General features: G+C 41.9%; 1 protein-coding gene across 4 annotated transcripts in view; it reads right to left on the reverse strand.

Annotated features, from left to right (window-relative positions):
- Positions 1-17,575, reverse strand: part of FBXL20 (F-box and leucine rich repeat protein 20) — a 136,264-nt gene that overhangs the window by 16,876 nt on the left and 101,813 nt on the right. For 2 of the 4 annotated variants that reach the window (XM_032163455.2, XM_032163456.2), the window contains exons 7-12: positions 16,455-16,550; positions 13,699-13,825; positions 12,059-12,133; positions 6,657-6,787; positions 2,489-2,549; positions 537-581 (exon numbers count right to left, since the gene is read on the reverse strand). In XM_032163455.2, the coding sequence (XP_032019346.1) occupies positions 537-581; positions 2,489-2,549; positions 6,657-6,787; positions 12,059-12,133; positions 13,699-13,825; positions 16,455-16,550 (535 nt within the window). The remainder of the gene's footprint in view (positions 1-536; positions 582-2,488; positions 2,550-6,656; positions 6,788-12,058; positions 12,134-13,698; positions 13,826-16,454; positions 16,551-17,575) is intronic. The other 2 variants (XM_032163457.2, XM_032163459.2) reach the window with 1 other exon arrangement.

Genomic DNA, 17,575 nt, shown 5'->3' on the forward strand with positions numbered 1-17,575 from the left:
TGCAGTGAGCTGAGATCGCGCCATTGCACTCTAGCCTGGGCAACAAGAGTGAAACTCCATCTCAAAAAAATAATAATAATTAAAAAATAAAAACTGTTAATCAGGAGATCAGTTTGGCTTAAAGGCAGAGTTCCATGCCGAGTCAGGTCTCCAGGGCTAACGATGCCAGGGATCTAGGATACAGCAAAGCTAAAGAAAGGCAGTGCTATTATATAGATCAGTGTGATGGGGCTTTAATTATTTACTAGCATCATAACTCTACAGGTCTAAGGAAATACTTTTAACAGCTTTACGGCCTGAATGCTTGGGCCTCCTTTCTCTCTAATGGCAACCTGATTGATGGCATATATTTCCACAGTTCTGTAACACATACCATGAGCACCTCTGCCTGGAAGATACCTTACTTAATGGAGAATCTGCAATGCTGTCAGGCACTACAGTATCCTACACTAGGATAGGGAATTGGACATTCTGATGTTGTGTATTATCTAAGTATCTACTATACTGTATTTCTGAATTAAAATCTATAATCTTACCTGAACACACTCTTCCAGGTCCATCTTTTCAAGTTCATGGCAATTCTACAAAGTATAAAACCAAACATTACAGTACAAACATTTAAAACATGAGAAACTTTTAAGGCCAGAGAACTAAGAGGTAATATTAAATACACTGATAAATTCTTTGGTGTTTCAGAGCTAGTGTTATGCTAATTTTTTTTCTTTCTTTTTAGACAAGGTCTCACTCTGTCACCTAGGTTGGAGTGCAGTGGTGAAATCATGGCTCACTGCAGCCTCCAACTCCCTGGGCTCAGGTGATTCTCCTACCTCAGCCTCCCAAGTAGCTGGGGCTATAGGAACGTGCCACCACACCTGGCTAATTTTTGAATTTCTTTTTTTTTTTGAGATGGAGTCTGGCTCTTGTCGCCTAGGCTGGAGTGCAGTGGCATGATCTCGGCTCACTGCCAGCTCCGCCTCCCAGGTTCAGGCCATTCTCCTGCCTCAGCTTCCTGAGTAGCTGGGACTACAAGTGCCTGCCACCATGCCCGGCTAATTTTTTTGCATTTTTTGCGGGGTTTCACCATGTTAGCCAGGATGGTCTTGATCTCCTGACTTCGTGATCCGCCGGCCTTGGCCTCCCAAAATGCTGGGATTACAAGCGTGAGCCATCGCGCCCGGCCTTTGTTCTTCTTCTTTTTTTTTTTTTTTTTTTTGAGACAGAGTGTTTTGCTCGTTGCCCAGGCTGGAGTGCAATGGCACGATCTCAGCTCACTGCAACCTCCACCTCCCGGATTCAAGTGATTCTCCTGTCTCAGCCCCCCGAGTAGCTGGGATTACAGGCATGTGCCACCATTCCCAGCTAATTTTGTATTTTCAGTAAAGTCAGCGTTTCTCCATGTTGGTCAGGCTGGTCTCGAACTCCTGACCTCAGGTGATCCACCTGCCTTGGCCTCCCAAATGCTGGGATTACAGGCGTGAGCCACCACGCCCGGCCTTTTGTATTTCTTACAGAGATGAAATTTCGCCATGTTGCCCGGGCTGGGTTCAATCGATCTGCTTGCCTTGGCCTTCCAAAATGTTGGGATTACAGGCATGAGCCACTGCACCCAGGCTATGGCCTCCTTTAGTCATGCCATGTGCTAGCCCCCACCTAATTAGTATTCTATCGATCTGCCTAAAAGCAAACGACCATCCCCTTGTACCATAACACTGGTCAAAGTCAGTATAATTTTAAATATTATCATATAGTAATTTATAAACCTGTCCAAGTATTAAAATATTGAGGAGAATACAGAAAATCTCCTAAAACCTTTCCATTTAAAACCAGACATGTGTTTCTTTCAATGTTACTTTCATCCACTAGTCATGTACCAAATAACCAAAAGTTTTTTCACAAAGTACCAAGAAACACCTGCTTAATGTATTATCTTATGAAATTGTGGAGAATCAAGTCTCATGGGTGGGCGCAGTGGCTCACGTCTGTAATCTCATCACTTTGGGAGGCCAAGGTGAGCGGATGACTTGAGGTTGGGAGTTGAAGACCAGCCTGGCCAACATGGTGAAACAGTCTCTACTAAAAATACAAAAATTAGCTGCATGTGGTGGCACATCCTTGCAATCCCAGCTACTCGGGAGGCTGACGCAGGAGAAATGCTTGAACCTGGGAGGTGGAGGTTGCAGTGAGCTGAGATCGTGTCACTGCACTCCAGCCTGGGTGACAGAGCGAGATCCCATCTCAAAAAAATTTAAAAAGATTTTTTAAAAAAGTATCATGAAGGGGTTTTATATTCTCCAATGCATGTGTGCATTTCTAGAGCAGTTTGTATTCTTATTGGTATCAGTAGGTCTGTGGCTATAGCATGAAACCCTGTCTCACACACCCAATTCTGCTACCATTTCACATTTCCCTTGCTGCTTGTTCTTCTGAAATAAAAAGCCCTAATAAAACCTATGGAAACAAACCTATGGAACTTAAAGAAAATACTTACCCTGGCTAGAGTGGTAAAGCCCACATCTGTTAATTGAGAACATCTTGCCACTTCCAATATTCTGTTAAAAAACAACAACAACAAAAAAACAGTGAAAGTCAAGCTCTTGGTCCCTGAAAACTGAGTTTATTAAAACAGTAAGAATTTACAAAAACAATCTCCTATTCTCTAAGGACTTTATAATATAGAATGACATTAACAACTAAGTCAGTCTGTATAAAGATCTTGCCATTCATTTTCATGGAGTCATCATAAAGTGGTCCTATAAATACCACATTTCAGGGTGATGCAATCAATGAACACAGAAGAATATAATTGAAGCTTGTAGTTAATGCCAAAATTCATGAAATGCATTAAAAGCCTTCTTGATGGCATACTGCTTACCCCCAGAGGGCAGCCTGCTCCTAGAAAACAAAGGAAATGGAGATACTCTATTTCAGTTAATCTCTTGCTGAAATGAATTATTTTCTTTCCTGTTTTAGAAGTAGGTTCACTTAGATTTAAATTGTTTTAAAAAAAATGTGACAGGCCGGGCATGGTGGCTCACGCCTATAATCCCAACACTTTGGGAGGCCGAGGCGGGCGGATCACCTGAGGTCAGGAGTTCGAGCCCAGCCTGGCCAACACGGTGAAACCCCATCTCTACTAAAAATACAAAAATTAGTCTGGCGTGGTGGCAGGCGCCTGTAGTCCCAGCTACTCGGGAGGCTGAGGCAGGAGAATCGCTTGAACCTGGGAGGCAGAGGTTGCAGTGAGCGGAGATCCCGCCACTGCACTCCAGCCTGGGTGACAGAGTGAGACTCCGGACTCAAAAAAAAAAAAAAAAGGGACAAAGGGGCTGCTTAATTACAGGTCTGTCCTAAATATGAAATTCTAGACTTGTGAAAGCTTCCTGCTTTCTCCCACAGGCTCCCATGGAGGCCCAGTTGAGAGGGAAGCTGAGCTGGCAGCCATTCACCTCTTATTAAGCAACTGTTAAACTCCAATCTAAATACCAACCACAGGATTGGGGAATCAAAAGTAGCTCTCTTCTGTGAAAAGTTGGGTGACCTCTGTATAATGGTAACAAAGAACATGTTTATAAAACTCTTACTACTGAAGTTGAAAAAAATTAAAGTATAGGAAATAATTATCAACTGAAAATCAATGAGAAATGGATGGCGGGGTGTAGTGGCTCACACCGATAATCCCAGCACTTCAGGAGGCTGAGGCAGGAGGATCACTTGAGCTCAGGAGTTCAAGACCAGCCTGGGCAACATATCAAGACTTCACCTGTATAAAAAAATTTTTAAATTCTGTCCAGGCACGGTGACTCACGTCTGTAATCCCTGCACTTTGGGAAGCTGAGGCAGGTGCATCACTTAAAGTCACGAGTTTGAGACCAGCCTGGCCAACATGGTGAAACCCCGTCTCTACTAAAAATACAAAAAATTAGCCAGGCATGGTGATGGGCACATGTAGTCCCAGCTATTTGAGAGGTTGAGGCAGGACAATCACTTGAACCCAGGAGGCGCAGTTTGCAGTGAGCTGAGGTCACACCACTGCGCTCCAGCCTGGCAACAGAGCGAGACTTTGTCTCAAAAAAAAAAAAATTTTTTTTTTAATTCCAAGAGATGGCCAGGCGCAATGACTCATGCCTGTAATTCCAGAACTTTGGGAGGGCAGATCACCTGAGGCCAGGAGTTTGAGACCACCCTGGCCAACACAGTAAAACCCAGTCTCTACCAAAAATACCAAAAAAATTAACCAGGCATGGTAGCGTATGCCTGTAATCCTGCCTACTCTGGAGACTGAGGCACGAAAATTGCTTGAACCTGGGAGGAGGAGGTTACAGTGAGCCAAGATCACACCATTGCACTCCAGCCTGGGCAACAGAGCCAAACTCTGTCTCCAAAAAAAAAAAAGAAAAGAAAAAAGAAAAAGAAAGAAAGAAAGAAAGAAATGCTACCTAATGGGAAAACATGATCTGACTAGAACACAACTTTTGATTTTCACAGTTGAGAGCGTTTCCATTCTAACAATGTAATGAACCATATAGGGAGATGGAGCTGAAGACTCCTCTCTCTAAAGTCGAAAAGGATAATGTGTAAGATATTCAGAGAGAGGTTTGATTACCTCCCTAGCTCCTGAGGAATACTCTAGGCTTTTGATATTACTAACTTTGACCAATAGGTGTATGTTCTCTTAAGAAATTTTGATATTGCAGGCAAAAGGTTTTTTTTTTTTTTTTTTTGAGAGGGAGTCTCACTCTGCCACCCAGGCTGGGAGTACAACTACCACCTCCTGGGTTCAGACAGTTTTCCTGTCTCAGCCTCTCGAGGAGCTGGGATTACAGGAGTGGGCCACCACTGCCTGTAATTTTTGTATTTTTAGTAGAGATGAGGTTTCACCATGTTTACCAGGCTGGTCTCAAACTCCTGACCTCAGGTGATCTGCCCGCCTCAGCCTCCTAAAGTGCTGGGATTACAGGTGTGAGCCACTGCGCCTGGCCACAAAAGTTCTTTCAATAATTATGGTTAGGCCAGGTAATCATCAGAAACAATATTCTGAAAGTTTTATAGCTTTACAATGATTGTTATATATAAGAAAAGTGGCTTCATAGGCTCAGGAATCAGAGTTCCTGGGTGAATACTTGTTCCTACACTAACTAGCTGAGACCTTGAGCAGGTTACTTTGTCTCTTTGTGCCTCAGTTTTCTCATCTATAAAATGGCGATAACAAGGCTGGGTGTGGTGGCTCACGCCTGTAATCCCAGCACTTTGGGAGGCCGAGGTAGGCGGATCATGAGGTCAGGAGACCATCCTGGCCAACATGGTGAAAGCCCGTCTCTACTAAAAATACAAAAATTAGCTGGGTGTGGTGGCACTCGCCTGTAGTCCCAGCTACTAGGGAGGCTGAGGCAGGTTAATCGCTTGAACCTGGGAGATGGAGGTTGCAGTGAGCCAAGATCGCACCACTGCACTCTAGCCTGGGCGACAGAGCAAGACTCTGTCTCAAAAAAAAAAAAAAAAAGCAATAATAGTGCTTATATGGTGCTATGGAGATTAAACAAATTATTACTGTTATTGAGAAAGAGTCTCACTCTGTTGTCCAGGCTAGAGTGCAGCGGTGTGATCTTAGCTCACTGCAGCCTTGACCTCCTGGGCTCAAGTGATCCTCTCACTTTAGCCTCCTGAGTAGCTGGGACTACAAGGCACACACCACCATGCCTGGCTACTTTTTTTATTTTTTTGTAGAGACAGGGTTTCACCATGTTGCCCATGCTGGTCTCAAACTCCTGCGCTCAAGCGATCTTCTAGCCTCGGCCTCTCTAAATGCTGGGATTACAGGTGTGCGCCACAGCACTCGACCCTGAATTAGTATTTGTAAAGCACCTAAAGCAACACCTAATTTACAAGTACTATGTAAGTTTATTTTAGAGAACAAAAAGTGTAGCCAGGTGTGGTAGCACGTCTTTAGTCCTAGCTACGCCTGAGGCTGAGGTGAGATGATCACTTGAGCCCAGGAGATTGAGGCAGGCCTACGCAACACTGCAACACTGCCTCAAAAGGCAGTAACAGGCTGGACACAGTGGCTTTCGCCTGTAATCTCAACATTTTGGGAAGCTGAGGCGGGAGAATCACTAGAAGCCAAGAGTTTGAGGCCAGCCTGAGCAACACAGCCTGACCCCATCTCTACAAAAAGTAAAAAACAGCATTCTTCAAACTGAGAAGCCAGAGAGAAATAAGGCTGTTTTAAAAGCCCATCAGTACAAAAGAGGTACTCCTGTGTCTTTTATTTTTAAATATAGTATCCCCTGCTATGTACCTGGTATCATTACTATGACAAATGACCTCAGGGTGGACCTTTAAAAACTACTTTGAGAAAAGAATTACATAAAAGCATTAAGAGAAAATACCTTTCTATCTCAAGTAATAAAATGTTGATTTTTTTTCTAGTATGGATAGCAAGTAGTGGAATTTGGGGATTGTTACCCCTTGGTTCACACCAATTACATGAAATCAAATGAGGTACAAAAAGCAAGTACGTGGGCATCTAAAAGGGACTACCTTAAAATTTCAAAGCGTCTGTAGTGTCTACCTTAAAATTCCAAAGTTCCAGGGAAGAAATATGGGTGAAGGAAACTTTTGTTCTGTGATTTTTTTTGAGCTAAACAAGAAATGTTTACCTAAGCCGTGGGCAGTTCTGACCTAGAGCATTCAGGATGGCATCTGTGATGTTGGAGCAGCCAGAGGCACAAAGGGATTGTAACTTATGGCACCCTCTGCATATAGTAATGAGACCTTCATCTGTGATTTGCTAAAAAAACAAGAGCAAAAAAATCCATAGATATTAGTATCTTAGCAAAACAAAAGAAGAAAAAAATGATAGCTCTGTGAAAATAATCACGAAAAAGGAAATCAAGACATGCTTAACACATTCATCAGATAGCAGACCTAAAAGAAAATGAACACACGTTGTTTCTCCTTCCAGTTCCTTCTGATTTAGTCTGCAAGAGGATCTGTGTTCACCTTTGGTGCAAAGGGAAGAAGCTATAATAGAATTCTGTTAAAAGCTACAATGGAATTCTAATAGAGCTGGGATCAGTATGGGGTACATCATAGTTTAGGTTCAATTAAATAATTTTATTTATTTATTTATTTATTTATTTATTTATTTATTTTATTTATTTATTTATTTGGGAATAGAGTCTCACTCTATCACCCAGGCTGGAGTGCAGTGGCACAATCTTGGCTCACTGCAACCCCCACTTCCCAGGTTCAGGCAATTCTCGTGCCTCAGCCTCCTGAGTAGCTGGGACTACAAGTGCACGCCACCATGTCCAGCAATTTTTTTTTGTATTTTTAGTAGAGACGGGGTTTTGCCATGTTGGCCAGGCTGGTCTCGAATTCCTGGCCTCAAGTGATCCGCCCACCTCAACCTCCCAAAGTACTTGAATCACAGGCTTGAGCCACTATGCCTGGCCTCAATTAAATACTAAAACCTAGAAAAAAGATAAGGATATAAGTATTTTAGTAGTATAAATATATCTAAAAGTTCAAATTGACACCGATAAGTTGGTGAAAAAAATTAAACTGTGGATGACAGTTGCTATCTTGTATCAGCCACAGCATCCATTTACTTCTATATTTTAGTTTTATAATATAAAGAACATCCTAATTTATAGATAAAAGAGTTGTATCGAACTCAGACACAATTTTGTATTTTTTACAAGTTATTAGACCGGGTGCAGTGGCTCACACATGTAATCCAAGCACTTTGGGAGGCTGAGGCGGGTGGATCACCTGAGGTCGAGAGTTCGAGACCAGCCTGGCCAACATGGTGAAAACCTGTCTTTACTAAAAATACAAAAATTAGCCAAGTGTTGTGGCACATGCCTGTAATCCCAGCTACTTGGACAGCTGACATAGGAGAATCGCTTGACCCCAGGAGGCGGAGATTTGCACCACTGCAGTCCACCGAGCGATAGAGCAAGACAAGCAAAAAAGAAAAAAAAAAAGGACGGGACGGGACGGGACGGGAAGGGAAGGGAGGAAGAGAGGGAAAGGAAAGGAAGGAAAGGAAGAAAGAAAGAAAAGAAGAAAGAAAGGAAGGGAAGGGAAGGAAGAGAAGAAAGAAAGGAAGAAGGAGGGAGGGAGGGAGTTAGTTATTGGGGCCGGTCACAGTGGCTCAAGCCTGTAACCCCAGCACTTTGGGAGGCTGAGGTGGGCAGATCACTTGAGGTCAGGAGTTTGAGACCAGCCTAACATGGTGAAATGCCGTTTCTACTAACGATACAAAAAATTAGCCAGACATGGTGTCACGTGCCTGTAATCCCAGCTACTAGGGAGGCTGAGGCAGGAGAATCACTTGAACCCAGGAGGCAGAGGTTGCAGTGAGCCAAGATCATGCCATTGCACTCCAGCCTGGGCAACAAGAGCAAAACTCCATCTCAAAAAAAAAAAAAAAGTAAAATTTACCAAACTTTTATGTTTTTCAAATCTGTCAAGAAAATGAAAGCATCAAAAATGTACTTAAATCACCTCAATAGTTTTGGGAAGAGCATGAAATCTCATGAATGCTGAGAATTATTTTATCACCCTGTAGGGAAGAAATGACTCCTGTACTAAGATGTGGGCGAAAGAAAACAATAAAATACATATAAGATAGAATTGGTTCTTTACGTTCACCGTGATTCCTGCCTGCTGGAAGGATGAAGAACACCAAACTAAACCCGCAAATGGTATGTATGTATTTATGTCTATATGTGTGTGTATGTAATGTATATGTATATAGTATGTAAATATATGTGCATATATATGTGCTTATACATACACACAAACACACACACTTGTTTTTTGTTTTTTTTGAGACAGAGTCTTGCTCTGCTGCCCAGGCTGGAGTGCAGTGGCATGATCTTGGCTCACTGCTACATCTGCCTCCCAGGTTCAAGTGAGTGAGTCTCCTGCCTCAGACTCCTGAGTAGCTGGCATTACAGGCACACACCACCACACTTAGATGGTTTTTGTATTTTTAGTAGAGATGGGGTTTCACCATATTGGCCAGGTTGGTCTCAAACTGCTGACCTCAGGTGATTCACCCACCTCGGCCTCCCAAAGTGCTGGGCTTATAGGCACGCACATGCGCGTGTGTGCACACATACACATGAAGCTCTCCAGGAATAGTTTTTCTTTGGCATTGTAAGATGATTTCATGTTTACAGTAATTGTGGTTATCTCCCAAAAGTAAACATTTCAGTCTTTTTTTTTTTTTTTTTTGAGGTGGAGTCTGGCTATGTCACCCAGGCTGGAGTACAATGGTGCGACCTCAGCTTACTGCAACCTCCACCTCCTGGGTTCAAGCGATTCTCCTGCCTCAGCCTCCCAAATACCTGGGATTATGGGCACACACCACTAAGCCCAGCTAATTTTTCTATTTTTAGTGGAGATGGGGTTTCACCATGTTGGCCAGGCTGGTCTCGATCTCCTGACCTCAAACGGTCCAGCCGTCTCGGCCTCCCAAAGTGTTGGGATTACAAGGCATGAGCCACTGTGCCCAGCCACATTTCAGTCTTAAAAATGAAATCACGGCCGGGTGCAGTGGCTCATGCCTGTAATCCTAGCACTTTGGGAGGCCAAAGCCGGCAGATCATTTGAGGTTAGGAGTTCTAGACTAGCCTGGCCAACATGGCAAAACCCCATCTCTACTAAAATTAGCCAGGCATGGTGGCACACCCTGTAATCCCAGCTACTCGGGAAGGTGGGGCAGGAGAATTGCTTGAACCTGGGAGATGGAGGTTACAGTGAGCTGAGATCGCATCACTGCACTCCAGCCTGGGCGACACAGCGAGACTCTGTCTCTAAATAAATAAATAAATAAAATGAAATTAGGCAAATTCTGGTAGTCAGCAACTATAGTAATCGGAATTGTAAGGAAGAGCCCAAGTAGCTCACGCCTGTAATCTCAGCATTTTGCGAGGCTGAGACAGGCAGATTGCTTGAGCCCAGACGCTTGAGACCAGCCTGGCAACACAGGGAGACCCTATCTCTACAAAAAAATTAAAAAATTAGGCAGGTGTGGTGGCACACACCTGTAGTCCAAGCTACTCAGAAGGCTGAGGTGGGAGGATTGTTTGAGCCCTGTAGTTGGAGGTTGCTGTGAGCTATGATCATGCCATTAATAGTCCAGTCTGAGAGACAGAGTGAGACTTCACCTCAGAAAAAAAAAAAAAAAAAAAAAAGGAACTCATCACTTTTTACTTTGCCATTAGCAACTCTCACTCCAAGGCAAATACATTTGTAATTTTTAAGGCAAGAGAAAAAAGCTAAAGGTGTACTATTGGCCAGGCACGTGGCTCACGCCTGTACTCCCAGAAATTTGGGAGGCTAAGCCAGGTGGATTGCTTGAGCCCAGGAATTCGAGACCAACCTGGCCGACACGGCAAAACCCCATCTCTACAAAAAAATACAAAAATTAGCTGAGTGTGGTGGCGCATGTCTGTAGTCCCAACTACTAGGGAGGCTGAGGTGGAAGAATCACTTGAGCCCGGGAGGTGAAGGTGAGCAAAAATCACACCACTGCATTCCAGCCTGGGTAACAGAGCAAGACTTTGTCCCAAAAATTAGGCCATGGCGGTGGCTTACGCCTGTAATCCCAGCACTTTGGGAGGCTGAGGCAGGCAGATCACCTGAGGTCAGGAGTTTGAGACAAGCCTGGTCAACATGGCAAAACCCCGTCTCTACTAAAAATACAAAAATTACCAGCCTGGCCAACATAGTGAAACCCTATCCCTACTAAAAATACAAAAAAATTAGCCAGGTGTGGTGACGGGCTCTTGTAATCCCAGCTACTTGGGCGGCTGAGGCAAGGAGAATCGCTTGAACCTGGGAGGCAGCGGTTGCAGTGAGCTGAGATCGCGCCTCTGCACTCCAGCCCGGGAAACAGTGCAAGACTCCGTCTCAAAAAAAAAAATTAGCTGGGCATGGTGACACACACTTGCAATCCTAGATATTCACGAGGTGGAGGTAGAAGAATTGCTTGAACCCAGAAGCAGAGTTGCAGTGAGCCGAGCACATCACTGCACTCTAGCCTGGGTGACACAGTGAGACTCTGTCACACACACAAAAAAAAAAATGTAGCCGGGTGTGGCGTGTAATCCCAGATATGCAGGAGGCTGAGGCAGGAGAATCGCTTGAGCCTAGGAGGTGGAGTTTGGCTGCAGTGAGTGCAGATCTCACCACTGCACTTGAGCCTGGGTGACAGAGTAAGACTTTGCCTCAAAATAAATAAATAAATAAATAACAAAATAAAGATGTACTGTTAACATTCTAGGGGCCTGAATAGTTTCAGCAAATTATCTGAGTAGAATTCAGGGGTTTTGGGGTAGACACAAAAAAGTTAATAGTTTAAACAAGACAAAATGCTAAATATAGGTGCTACTTGAAAATAATTTGACGAGTATATATTGCTCATCATCTTATTTATTTTTTTGAGACAAGGTCTCACTCTGTTGCCTGAGCTGGAGTGCTGTGGCATGATTTCACCTCATTGCACCTCAATCTCCCAAGCTCAACTGATCTTCCCACCTCAGCCTCCCAAGTAGCTGGGACTACAGGCACACACCACCAAACCCAGCTAATTTTTGCACCTTTTGCAGAGACGGGGTTTTGTCATGTTGCCTAGGCTGGTCTCAAACTCCTGGACTCAAGCAATCTGCCTGCTTCAGCCTCCCACAAGTGCTGGGATTACAGGCATGAGGCACCATGCCCAGCTTGATTGCAATTTTAAATACTAAACTTGTGAATCATTTACATTTTAAAAGTAGACAGTTTTTTTAAGTATATAAGAAAGGGGTGGAGCTACAGTTAGTTCATCTGGAATTCTGCATAAGCTAGCTACCTCCTATCTTATCTATGTCAAGGCCCCTAGGAATGAGTATTGTTAAGCATGTCAAAAGTCATCTGTCTTGTCACTAGGGTTGTGGTAGAAAAACAATACTGGTCTTGATGACTGAAGCTCTATAAAATAGCTCTTAAAAATTTTAATGAAATGAATTACTAAAACAGAAGAGTTGTGAGAAAAGACGTTTACCAAGCAAGTCTGCAAGTTCAAAGTCACCAGTTCAGGGCAGTGTGCACCTATATATTTGAGAGCTTCATCTTCTAGCTAGAAAGATTAAAAAGTAAGAAAAAAATGATTACTGACATTGTCTCAAAGGAGAGAGATTTAAGAATGTACACATTCATTCATACATTCTAATACAGCCAACCAAGTTTCCAAGGAACAATGAACCAGAAAATATGCTACGATCACATAACAGTATAATTCATATTATGATTCTCAGTATTTTTAAAATCAGCTTTGACCACATTCAAATTCACATTATCATCAAATCAAGAACAAAGATGAAGTAAACACTGCCTAGTTTTTATGGGTTTTACTTCGGATAAATTAAATATACCTGACACCATTTTGCTGAGGGCCCATGAAACTAAATTAATTTTCAAACTTCTACACACCCCTTATAAAGTTTTTTATAAACAAACTTTGAGGAAATACAGCCAAGAAAGGAATCCAGTGTTCATCTCCCACTGGAAGATAGGTGCCATGCTTACAGTGCTGAGAACAGATGGTAAGTAACTGATTATAATGATACATTCCAATCAATATTTTTCAGGATTCCTTAAATAACCAGAAGCTCAAGCTGTTGTTTTAAGGCAGTCATACATCTGAAATTCTCTTTCAAACAATGGAACCCCTCTCATCATGATAAAAGAATCAGGGCATTTTTAATGGAATCCAAGTTATGGTTTTAGTAACCATTAATAAAATAAAGTAGAGCCTAGCCTTAGTTTGTCAGCCACAATTTAAATCCACTCATTTCTTTCCAGAGGCTAACTAATCAATTTTTTTTCACTATAAAACACTGAGATAGTAAAATTTTTAATGACAAAATATGTTGGATTTGTAATGTGACTGGCAGGAAATAAATATCAATACTATAAAATGCAGGTTGCTGTACACTTGGCATATTTAAGAAACAATGGTGGTTAAAAAACAAGTGGAAATTGCTAAGACTGCCTTCTTTGCCTATCCAGTTCAAAGTATCAGGCAGTGACAACATGCCAAGTTTTCTTTTCAGCACAAATTAAACTGCATGAAACTCTTCTTGACCATGGTGTATCTTTAATATAATCTTATCTTTCCACCTTGTCTCCCTCCTCCTCAAGTTTATTTTTGGTCAGATGTTAATTCTTCTCATTCTTTTTTTTTTTTTTTTGTGACAGAGTCTGGCTCTGTCACCCAGGCTGGAGTGCGGTGGCGCGATCTCGGCTCACTGCAAGCTCCGCCTCCCGGGTTCACGCCATTCTCCTGCCTCAGCCTCTCCGAGTAGCTGGGACTACAGGCGCCCGCCACCACGCCCGGCTAATTTTTTTGTATTTTTAGTAGAGACGGGGTTTCACCGTGGTCTCGATCTCCTGACCTCGTGATCCGCCCGCCTCGGCCTCCCAAAGTGCTGGGATTACAAGCGTGAGCCACTGCGCCCGGCCAATTCTTCTCATTCTTTTATCCTAAGGAAAACACTTTAATTTTTGGTAAGCATTTGTCTTTTGTCAATAATACACACAACTAACCTTTCCCTCCAGACAAACATCTTGGGACTGTCTATAAAGAGCTCATGATTCATTCACAATTCTTCCGAATTTCACAAGCCTTACATGGAGTATTACCTGCGTGCAGCCTTTTAAGAATAAGGCCTTGAGACCCCCACAGCCCCTCACTAGTGCTTGAATGCCATCCTTGGTTACTTGGTCACACCAGGAAATGTTCAACTGCTCCAACAGTGGACATCCCTCACTTAGGATAAAACAAAATAAGAGAAACAGATCACTAAATCCAATTCCAAAAACACCAACGTCTCAATTTACTGGCTATTTAGTAAAGGAATGGAAACATCCCCATTTTTTCCCACAAGAAAAAACATATTTACCTAATGTATATTTAGAAGAAAAGCTGATTTATCAATGTGGTATTCACATGGGACTATACCATTAGCAGGATCATCTAAAATCCAGCTTAACCAACAAACACAAAGCATTATAGTGTTTTTCAGATTTATATTCCTTTTGTACTTATCACATATCTCAAAGCTCTCTAGACAAAAAATGGAAATTAAGTGATTTATTCTAGTTTAGAGAGTAATTAATAAAGAGCTCAGATTCAAAACCAGATTCTCCATCGAGCAATGCTATTACTGGTTGAGTATCCCTTATCTTAAATGCTTGGTACCAGCAGTGTTTCAGATTTTAGATTTTGCAATATTTGCATTATACTTACATAGCTGAGTATCCCATATCTGAAAATCTCAAGTGCCCCCACTGAGCAGTTCCTTTGAGTGTCACATTGATACTCAAAAAGTTTGGGATTTTGAAGCATTTCAGACCTTTTTTTTTTTTTTTTTTTTTGAGACAGGGTCTCGTTTTGTCACCCAGGCTGGAGTGTAGTGGCGCCATCAGGGCTCACTACAGCTGTGACCTTCACGGCTCAAGTGATCCTCCCACCTCAGTCCCTCAAGTAGCACCCAGCTGCATTTTGTATTTTTGAAATAGGGATATTCAACTCACAGTACTAAAGTAGTAATGAAGCCTTTTAAACTTTTATTTTAAAAAATTACAAAGGCCCTGTGTATTTCCTTATCTGATATGTTTCTAGAGTACCACTTTTGTAGGCTGAATTTAGGATATCTTATGTCCGATCTCTGCCTTCAAAATACTAGTTTCATCGTTGATTTCATCTACTCTTAATAGTTTAGCTTCATATTTTGATTATGGATGAATTCCAAGTTTTCTATAATATTTTTCGGAAAAACATTCCATAAATTGTTTGAAATATTCCTGCCTGCCGAAAAGACCCATAAGATAAAGCCATGATATCCCGGGTCAAGTTCATTCTCCAATATTTATAGTTTAACTTCAGGCAAGTGACTTTAGGAAGCCTGTCTGAACCTCTCTCAGTCTAACATTAGCCCCATAGCTCTGTTTTCCCAAAACTGACATACTCATTCCTATCATAGTATTTATTCCACAATAACAGTTGACTGTGAGCAACTTAAGGGCAGCAATATCTTACTCAGTTACATCTCATGGTTGCATCACAGTACCTGGCAGTCAACAACTTTCTAGATTTTCTTAGCTAAAATGCCCATCCACGCTACTTCACAAAGCTTTTAAACAAATAAGATCATTTATGTGAAAACATTTTATAAATGATAAAAGTTGTTATATTATCAAGTTTATTAGCCTACACAGCAAACCATCTTAGGTACATGTGTTCAGTATTCACAAAGAAGGTCTAAAAGGAGCCACATTTTAGATTATTTATACTCTACTTAACTAAATTTGTATTTCTTTTTTCTTGAGATGAGGTCTCATTCTGTTGCCCAGCCTGGAGTGCAGTGGCACGATTACAGCTCACTGCAGCCTCAACCTGCTGGGCTCAAGTGATCTTCCCGCTTCAGTCCCCCTGAGCAACTGGGACTACAGGGGTATGCCACCACGCCTGGCGAATTTTCTTATTTTTTTAGTAGAGACAGGGTTTCCCTATGTTGCGCAGGCTGGTCTAGAACTCCTGAGCTCAAGAGATCCTCTTACCCTGGCCTCCTAAAGTGCTGGGATTACAGGTGTTGAGCCACCATGCCTGGCCTCAGGGATCCTTTTTAAAGCACTTTATATACATTAGGTTGAGCCACATGTAGCTGTCATTCTTATAACATGAAAACTGTCAAATACTAGCAAAACTTTATATGGTGTTGCCTAATATCTTGTTAAACCTTAATAAAATGTTATGAGGTGATAAGAAACAGCTCAGAAAGGTTATGTTTGCTTAAAGTACCCGGTTAATAATCTGGCTCCAGATACCTGGTTTAAGCACTAAGCTATAATAACACATGCCCTTTCTTTTTTGTTTTTTTGAGACAGAGTCTTACTCTGTCACCACTGGAGTGCAATGGTGCGATCTTGGCTTACTGCAACCTCTGCCTCCCGAGTAGCTGGGACTACAGGCGCACGCCACCACGCCCAACTAATTTTTATATTTTTAGTAGAGACGGGGTTTCACCATGTTGGCCAGGATGGTCTTAATCTCTTGACCTCGTGATCTGCCTGCCTCGGCCGCCCAAAATGCTGGGATTACAGGCGTGAGCCTCCACGCCTGGCCTTATTTTCTTTTTGAAAATAAGACTTCATAAAAATCTAATTGTTTATGTATAAACTGTACTACCCTGTTCAGAAATCCTAGTTACCTCTAGTCATTTCACTTTAGTATGTCCCATAATTGTAATTTGGGCAAGTGGTAAAACAAATTATCTATTCTGACCTATAGAATATATCCATAAAACAGAGTTGCCTTCAATTCCAACTTTATATCAATTTTTTTTAAAGTATGTATTTTTTCTGATTACTCGACATGCTTATTATAAGAAATTTACCTCAGAGCTTTTAGAGACATGTTTGTTATTGATGTACAGGAAGCCAAGTCAAGGTGCCTGAGTTTGGAACAGAACTTGCTAAGGCTAGTACATGTACTGAAAAATGGAAAAAGGAGAAAATAATGAATAAACAAGACAAGTATACATCCTTGGTATATCAGACACTGTTCTTATTAAACATATGTGTATATATAAGAACTGTAAAATTTTCATACCCCTAAAAAAGCAGTTATATATCCTAGGACCCTTCACATTGATGAAGAGACAGATACCACTCACAAAGAAAAAAGGCTGTGCTACATATGAGAATTTGCATGAGGGAAGATGGTGTTTGATTCACATTTTAAAATGTTAACAGCAATTGACAACATGATACTTAATGTGAGTTCGAAGAGATCTATATGCATTTTGCAAATCCAGAAACACCAGAAGCTAATGGCTATCTACCAGACGTAGTCAAACATGAAGAAGAAAAGCTCTGCATGTTTTTTCACTTAAATCCCTACTCAAGATAACCTTTTGCATAACACTAACATAGGAACTGGATTTTTGCAAGGTATACAAAGGATGGACGATGGACTGGTATTGGGCTGAAAAAAGTAAGTTATGTATTAAAGACTTTTTTCTGCTGGTCAAGTTCTCATTTTAATTTTTAACAGATCATGGAAAACTTCAAATATAAACAAGAGTAAATAATACAAAGAACCCACATGTACCATAAGTAAACTTCAACATTTATCAATACTGTTTTTCTTTTTGAGACAATCTTGCTCTGTTGTCCACGCTAGAGAGCAGTGTTGCAATCTAGGCCCACTGCAACCTCCATCTCCAGGTTCAAGCAATTCTCATGCCTCAGCCTCCCAAGTAGCTGGGACCACAGACACACACCACCACATCTAGCTAATTTTTCATATTTTTTGTAGAGACGGGATTTTGCCGTGTTAGCCAGGCTGGTCTCCAACTCCGGGCCTCAAGTGATCCGCCTGCCTCAGCCTCCCAAACTGCTGGGATTACAAGTGTGAGCCACTGTGCCTGGCCCAACATTTATCAATATTCTACTATTAAATATTTTTATTTCTTGGGAGGCTGAGGTGGGTGGATCACCTGAGGTCAGGAGTTCT

This window comes from Hylobates moloch, unplaced genomic scaffold (genome assembly GCF_009828535.3).
Source record: "Hylobates moloch isolate HMO894 unplaced genomic scaffold, HMol_V3 SCAFFOLD_10, whole genome shotgun sequence".
Taxonomy (NCBI): domain Eukaryota; kingdom Metazoa; phylum Chordata; class Mammalia; order Primates; family Hylobatidae; genus Hylobates; species Hylobates moloch.